Genomic DNA, 7,335 nt, shown 5'->3' with positions numbered 1-7,335 from the left:
AGTGATCTTGCAATTTAATTATTATTATTAATAATTCCTGATTGTCATAAATTTTTAAATTATCTTATAATTTTGTAAAAAAAATGTTGTCTTTAACTTAGGCAATATTAGTTTTTCTATCTTGAGTTCAAAACAAAAAAGTTGTGCAGATTTATTAGGATTAATAAAACATCCCGGAATTCTTTTGATCTCTATGATTTGGGAATACTTAGTTTTTAGTTTACCAATCCAATTTAAAATTCATTTGTGTTTATATCAAGGTTTTTTGTAAACATTTTAGCGAATTTGGATTGTAAAAGGTCGAACTTTCCTTATCAATGGACAGGCTAACAAATATGGCCATAAATCTTCGAGCAATTAATTAAAGAGCAATTTAAATTTAAAGTTGCGATGGAAATAGAAAAGCCGAGTCAGGGGTCAACTGGGGTGACAACCGTCTGCTGCTACCGATAAGGTAGGCGATACTTTCGCCTGAAGATTCAAGATTGAAGATTCGGATTCGGACTTGGTCGTGGTCCGATTCCCCTCCTCCTCCCTTCTCGGGGTGCAAAGAGCAGTGTAAGATGCGCCGTAAATAACCACTGGAGGTCATGTGGGGAGTGGTATCAGCTCCATATACTACGTACTTATAGGTCCATCCTTTGGCATCCCAATCCCAGTTACAGTGGCTCGGATGCGATTTATCGCCACCCGCTGCAACTTATCACTGGCCCAGCGGAAGCATAGACATGCGCTAAAAAAGGTTTAATTATAAAACCATTTAATTCAAATGTTTCCAAATGTTTCTTTTATCGCCTGTCGCCCACACGACACGCCCACTTCTGTGCATTTTGCACATTTCATTGCAAAATCTCTGTCCGTTTCTTAACCCCACAACATTATATGGGGTTTAAAACTTCTGATATATTTCTATTAATATATCTTAAATTTTTTACATTATTAAAAAACTTTTTAAATCGTACACTAATACATTTTAACCATCCTGACAAGTCTTTCTGAATAAACATAGATGCATTTTACAAATAAAATCGGATTTTAGTTATAAAGAAGAAAATATATACCTATTTATTAAACATAATTTTTTCGACCGCATGCTAAAACCTTAAAATTCAGAGAATAAAATTAAATTTCCTAAGCAAAAAATATTTATAATATTAATTGAGAAAAAAAAATTGGAAAAAAACGTATGAAGTGGTTTTGATATTTTTTTTTTTTTTAAATTGGTTTTATATAATTTTCGTTTTTTTTTTTTCCAATAATTAACGAGCTAGTCACAACTTGATTCATTCATGAATCACAATTTGAAGTATTGTTTAATAACTATCCAATTATTCGTAGACGCCCTTTAATTTGAAAAGTTTGTTTTTGAAAGGTACCCATCATCATTCAGGAAATTTTACCCTCACCCGTTGTTTGTCTTAAATAATAAATGAGTGTTGTCAGCGGGTTAATACGGCTGTTGCCGGCTTCTGTTATCAGGCCGGGTTATCCAGCACTCCAATTGCCCGCTTATCAGTCGGAATGGGGCGGCGGGAGCTATGTCTTGGCGAGATTGCCTGTCACGCCCGTGCCGGCTGGGGTATAAAAGATTTCGGGCGGATCGGGTGAAATTCAGTTTGAACGCGTTCCCCGTCGAAGCCGTGTCCAAGGATTCTTATTCTCGTTTGCCATTTCAAACAAAGCGAAAACTTCTTCGAAGGTAGGTCTCCTTGAGAACCCAGTTCCAGAACTCTGTCCCTATTTTTTTCGAGTGCTAAAGTGTTTTCAAAAAAAAGTTTTGAGTGTTCTTGGTCCTTTATTTGTAATAATTTCAAACCAAAGTAATACAAATTCTTAAAAAACCTAAAAACAAATACTTGCAAAAATTAAAATTAAAAAAAAAAATTGTGATAGGCGTTGCTTTAATGAATCTTAAAAGTGAGAAATAAAAGGATGCAAATATAAAGACAACATTCGTGAGTCTTAAATTGAAATTTTAAAATAATAATGAGGAATAGTCTTGTCTTGATTTTAAGTTTTTTTTTTGGCATTTTAAAAAAATGCCTTTTAAATGTCAAGTTACTAGCAGATTGCATACAAAACCAGTTATGATTACTTAATAACAACAATCACATTTAATTCAAACAAAATGTTGAAATAAATAAATTCAACCAAATTGAACTGGCAACTTTACGGTTTTGAGCTGACTACGCCCACTGTGCCATTTACATGTGTCCGATAACAGGAGTCCCCGCCACTGAGCATCTCTTTAAGGTCTAAACTTGACCAATTCAATAACACCAGCAGCAGTCGCTGCGACAACAAAAGTCAATTAAAAAGCCACAACAAACAATGCTAAATGGCAGACGTAATCAAAGTTAAAAGTTAATCGCGGCATCTGTTGTTTTTGTTGTTTTCCCTGCTGCTTCTGCTGAGTAAGTGAAGGGCATGACGTCACAAGAGCGCAGCTGCATCGCACAGTGGAAAATACGAGTAATGTAGCTCACAAAAAATGAGATCTCCCAAATTTTTTCATTTTACTTTTTTTTTGTATTTATTTTCTTGTAAAAGAAGTAAATTGTTAGCAGCTTTTTTTTGTATAGCATCAACATTTTTTAAAAAATTCTCAAGCGTATTATTTTAAAATATTATTTTTCCTAAAAAATTTAAAAAAAAAACTAACTAGCAACCAGTAAATAACTAGTATTATTGTTAAATATTATAACAAAGCGTCAGACTAAGAAATTACAAATCAATTTGTGTTCATAAAAAAATTAGTCAAAATATCTCCAAAAATAAATCGGCAATAAAAAGGCATCGACCTTTTAGCAAATCCCCCACTGTTCGCCGTCGGCCAGTGGAAAAAATTGATCTGAAAACATCGAAATGGAAATAAATAATCTCTCGTTTTGTGTTCCGCTTGCGATGATGCTAATGTCAAGCCCCTGGTTTCGAGGTAATAAAAGCCTCTCGCGACGACTGCCTTAGCTTCAGTTTTGAGTCGGAACCCCAGAAAGCCAGAGCTTCAGATTCGCGCGATGTATCAACCGTCCTTACTAATTCCAGTGGCTATGGCCTGCCTCTTGGGACTAACGGTAGTGGATCTATAAGTAGAACAAGTGGTCTTTATTAGTGTGACCTTAGATATCTAGATATTTTATTCAGTGTTTTTTTTTTAATAGTTAACAAGATATAAGGAGTGTAGTGATTTTTGTTTTGAATTGAATTTTAAACTTCTTTGATTTGTATCATTTAGGTGATGCTTTAAATAATTTGGATAGATATTCCGAAATTATCGCGCTGAATAATAATTACAGCGGTTATTAACCTGTCATAAATGTGTAATTTTGTTATTATAATAATAATCACTACTCGAAAATTAAAAGCAAAGAAAATTAAGCAATTTTGGGGCTACAAATCTTATCTATGATGGTACATTTTTAATACTTGGTTATAAAGTCATCATATTTCACTGATGATTGAGTTGTTATAAAAAAGATCGTTCTGACAATAGATTCTTTAAAAGTAAACCATCCATACGTGAGTTTTTCATGGAACCGTATAATTTGTTAAATATGCATGCAGGCGTGCAGGTGATATAATAGTTTAACCTTTAACACAGAAAAAAATGGTAATGGTCAATTTGATATTTTTTAGAGATCAAGTTATTCATATCATTTTGATATGAATAAAGATTGTGTTAATCTGTTTTTATATTTTATATATTATTTCGCTAGAACTTAGTTGTGAATAAAGGCTAGCGTTATATAAATAAATATTATTCATTGGATCCCCTATAAGACCTTTAAAAATAATTTCAAATTAATCTTATTGATATGAAATAAGGTAGAAATAACCCTATTTCATATCGGTTTTTTTCTGTGTAGTATAATGCTTATTTCGCTAGAACTTATTTGTGAATAAAGGCTAGCGTTATATAAATGAATATTATTTATTGGATCCCCTATAAGACCTCTAAAAATAATTTCAAATTAATCTTATTGATATGAAATAAGGTAGAAATAACCCTATTTCATATCGGTTTTTTTTTGTGTAGTATAATGCTTATTTCACTAGAACTTAGTTGTGAATAAAGGCTAGCGTTATATGAATAAGTATTATTTATTGGATCCCCTATAAGACCTCTAAAAATAATTTCAAATTAATCTTATTGATATGAAATAAGGTAGAAATAACCCTATTTCATATCGTTTTTTTTTCCTGTGTAGTATGATGCTTATTTCGCTAGAACTTAGTTCTGAATAAAGGCTAGCGTTATATAAATAAATATTATTTATTGGATCCCCTATAAGACCTCTAAAATAATTTCAAATAAATCTTATTGATATGAAATAAGGTAGAAATAACCCTATTTCATATCTTTTTTTTTCCTTGTAGTATAATGCTTATTTCGCTAGAACTTAGTTGTGAATAAAGGCTAGCGTTATATAAATGAATATTATTTATTGGATCCCCTATAAGACCTCTAAAAATAATTTTAAATTAATCTTACAGATGTCCTACAAGGTTGAGCCCCTACCCGATTCCTACGCCGGTCTGGGCGAGGGTCCCCACTGGGATGTGGCCCGGCAGAGCCTGTACTACGTGGACCTGGAGGCCGGCAGCCTGCTGCGCTACGACTTTGCCCAGAACAAGGTCTACAAGACGAAGATCGAGGGCGAGACCCTGGCCGGCTTTGTGCTGCCCGTGGAGGGACGTCCGCAGGAGTTCGCCGTGGGCTGCGGCCGCCGGGTGGTGATCGTCAACTGGGACGGAGTCTCGCCCACCGCCAAGGTGGTGCGCACGCTGTTCGAGGTGCAGCCGCTGATGGACAAGAACCGGCTGAACGACGCCAAGGTGGATCCTCGCGGTCGCTTCTTTGGCGGCACCATGCGCTACATTGGCGACGAGTTCGAGTTCCGTCACGGCGAACTCTATCGCTGGGAGGCCGGCGGCCAGGTGTCGGTGATCAAGGGCGATGTGGGCATCTCCAACGGGCTCGCCTGGGACGAGAAGGCCAAGAAGTTCTACTACATCGACACCACCGACTACGAGGTGAAGTCCTACGACTACGACTTCAACACCGGCGTGGCCACCAATCCGAAGGTGATCTTCAATCTGCGCAAGACCAGCCCCAAGGACCATCTGCTGCCCGACGGCCTGACCATCGACACCGAGGGCAACCTGTATGTGGCCACCTTCAATGGAGCCACCATCTTCAAGATCAATCCCAAGTGAGTAGCCTAGAATGGAATAGTTATACCCCTTACTCGTAGAGAAAAAGGCTTTGTCTGTCCGTATAAACGCTGAGATCTCGGAAACTACAAAAGCTAGATGGTTGTGATTTTTCACACATATTCTTGGGCCTCCTACGCAGCGCAAGTTTATTTCAGCCGAGCGCCACGCCCCCTTTAACGCCCACAATCGCCCACTAACGATTTTAAAATGTGTCCTGCGCCCACCCCTTTAAAGATTTCCGAGAAGTATAAATGCCAGTTTGTTGTGTATATTTATTCCTATCGACTAGAGCGTTCTCTCTTGTTTTCTGTTTATAATATTTATATAATTATTTATTTAAAACCCGTTTCCTTGTCCTTTCCCTTGCAGCACTGGCAAGGTCCTGCTGGAGATCAAGTTCCCCACCAAGCAGATCACCTCCGCCGCCTTCGGTGGTCCCAACCTGGACATCCTGTACGTGACCACCGCCGCCAAGTTCGACCAGCCCTCTCCAGCTGGCACCACCTACAAGGTGACCGGCCTGAATGCCACCGGCTATCCCGGCGTCAACCTGAAGGTCTAAAGGTCCCAAGGTTTGGAGCTGCAATCTCTGTCCCCGGATCACAGTATAATGTACCAATCGAATCCAAGTGCAATTATATGTTATGCTCTTTAAATTTGTAACTGCCGTCGTTGGTTATTTCTATCTTGGGGGAGAAGGGTTAATCTGATCTAAAGTTTAGTCGTTTTTTTGTGTAGTAAAAAGGGGCCATTAAATTAGGAAGTTTAAATTGGTATCTATTTTAGAAGAATCGTTTAAAACCCGAGAATTTGTTGGGTATTCACCAATCTTTCTCAGCAAAGTTAGAGTTACTTTACGATTGATTGGTTTCTTGTAAATTAAAAAAAGTGCTATTAAATGAGGACACTTCTTAATAAGGGATTTCAATTAGTACAAATTTTCTAATTATTTTAATTATTTTTATTTGCCAAACTTTCTCAACAAAATTCTAGCTTAGTATCATTTAATTTTTTCCTTTACTGTAATGTTTTCTACCTGGTAAACCTAGAGTTATTATACGATAGATTGGTTTCTTGCTTAGTAAACAAATTTTATTAAATTAGGAAAAGCATTTCTTAATAAGAGATCTTACTTAGTTTATACTTTCTATATATCATTAAAGACACAAAGGCTTTTATGGAATTTACCAAACTTTCTCACCAAAATTCTAGCTTAGTATCATTTAATTTTTTTCTATATTATGATGTATTCTATCTGGTAAACCTAGAGGTATTATAAAGTAATGTTTTTTACCTGGTAAACCTAGAGTTGTTACACTATAGATTGGTTTCCAACCTAAAGACAAGGGCATTCCTCGAAAACTGTGATATTTAATCGGTTGAAATGGAAAGACAACGAGGTTTGCTATCAGACGCAGACATCTCACGATCTGGTGGTCATTTGGAGGACACACTGCTCATATTTGCTCTTTATTAATCAGGGGTTATGTATACACAATCGTTAACTTATCTAGTGGGGGAGGGCTGGCCTAAACTAAGAGATGGCGGGGTGAGGGAGGCGTTAAAATCAGTCTGGGGACGGTACAAGTCCAAGTCCAGTTCGAGTCATTCATCCGACTCTGAACCGGAATCGGAATCGTCGTCGTCGCTGCCGGCGGATCGGTTCAATCGCAGCATCTCCTGGAACTCGTGCACCCGGATCTTCTCCGGCACGATCTGCAGCAGGAACTCGAGGTTCTTCCTCTTGTTGACCAGCTGCGAGAGATGCTCGTACTTCAGGGTTTCGCCCGGCTTTTGGCGGAATGTTTCCGTGTACGCTTCTCCCGCCAAATGGCGGACGAACAGCTCGGTGCACTTGGTCATCAGGAAGAGCACCTCGTTGGTGATCAGCCCCGTGTCCATGGAGCTCTTCATGATGGTGCGCACCCGGCTGAGGGGCAGGACGGTCTCGGCGTTGGGCGCTCGCTCCACGGGCGGCTGCATCTTGGGTTCCACCATTATTATTAAAATTTCGTTGTTTGGCTTGGGTTCACGAACTATCGATATGCCGCCGATACTTATCGAAAACAAACCAGCCAGTGTGGCCGTCGCTTGAAAGGGCAACAATGTCGAAAGGTC

General features: G+C 38.1%; 2 protein-coding genes across 3 annotated transcripts; one reads left to right on the top strand and one right to left on the bottom strand.

Moving 5' to 3' along the window:
• Positions 1-1,581: 1,581 nt before the first annotated feature.
• regucalcin lies at positions 1,582-5,880 on the top strand. 2 transcript variants are annotated; one of them, XM_017144175.3, is made up of 3 exons: positions 1,582-1,699; positions 4,495-5,213; positions 5,587-5,880. In XM_017144175.3, exons 2-3 carry the CDS (start codon positions 4,495-4,497, stop codon positions 5,777-5,779), a joined length of 912 nt encoding a protein of 303 aa, XP_016999664.2. In that variant the 5' UTR covers positions 1,582-1,699; the 3' UTR covers positions 5,780-5,880. The 2 variants fall into 2 exon arrangements, with proteins under 2 accessions (XP_016999664.2, XP_016999663.2); XM_017144174.3 differs by lacking the exon at positions 1,582-1,699 and adding an exon at positions 2,922-3,074.
• Positions 5,881-6,584: 704 nt separating this feature from the next.
• Positions 6,585-7,279, bottom strand: Chrac-16 (chromatin accessibility complex protein 1). The gene has a single exon (XM_017144182.3). The coding sequence runs from the start codon at positions 7,213-7,215 to the stop codon at positions 6,823-6,825; it is 393 nt and encodes a 130-aa protein (XP_016999671.2). The 5' UTR covers positions 7,216-7,279; the 3' UTR covers positions 6,585-6,822.
• Positions 7,280-7,335: the final 56 nt, after the last annotated feature.

The sequence above is a fragment of the Drosophila takahashii genome, chromosome X, assembly GCF_030179915.1.
Source record: "Drosophila takahashii strain IR98-3 E-12201 chromosome X, DtakHiC1v2, whole genome shotgun sequence".
Taxonomy (NCBI): Eukaryota; Metazoa; Arthropoda; class Insecta; order Diptera; family Drosophilidae; genus Drosophila; species Drosophila takahashii.
This window is presented reverse-complemented; position numbering and strand designations above follow the sequence as displayed.

Bases quoted from the DNA above. Each gene is read 5' to 3' on its own strand.
- regucalcin (XM_017144174.3), top strand. From the start codon at position 3,018: ATGTATCAACCGTCCTTACTAATTCCAGTGGCTATGGCCTGCCTCTTG. The intron at 3,075-4,494 runs GTAGTGGATCTA...TTAATCTTACAG, and splicing joins CCTGCCTCTTGGGACTAACG to ATGTCCTACAAGGTTGAGCC. The intron at 5,214-5,586 runs GTGAGTAGCCTA...TTTCCCTTGCAG, and splicing joins ATCTTCAAGATCAATCCCAA to CACTGGCAAGGTCCTGCTGG.
- Chrac-16 (XM_017144182.3), bottom strand. From the start codon at position 7,215: ATGGTGGAACCCAAGATGCAGCCGCCCGTGGAGCGAGCGCCCAACGCC.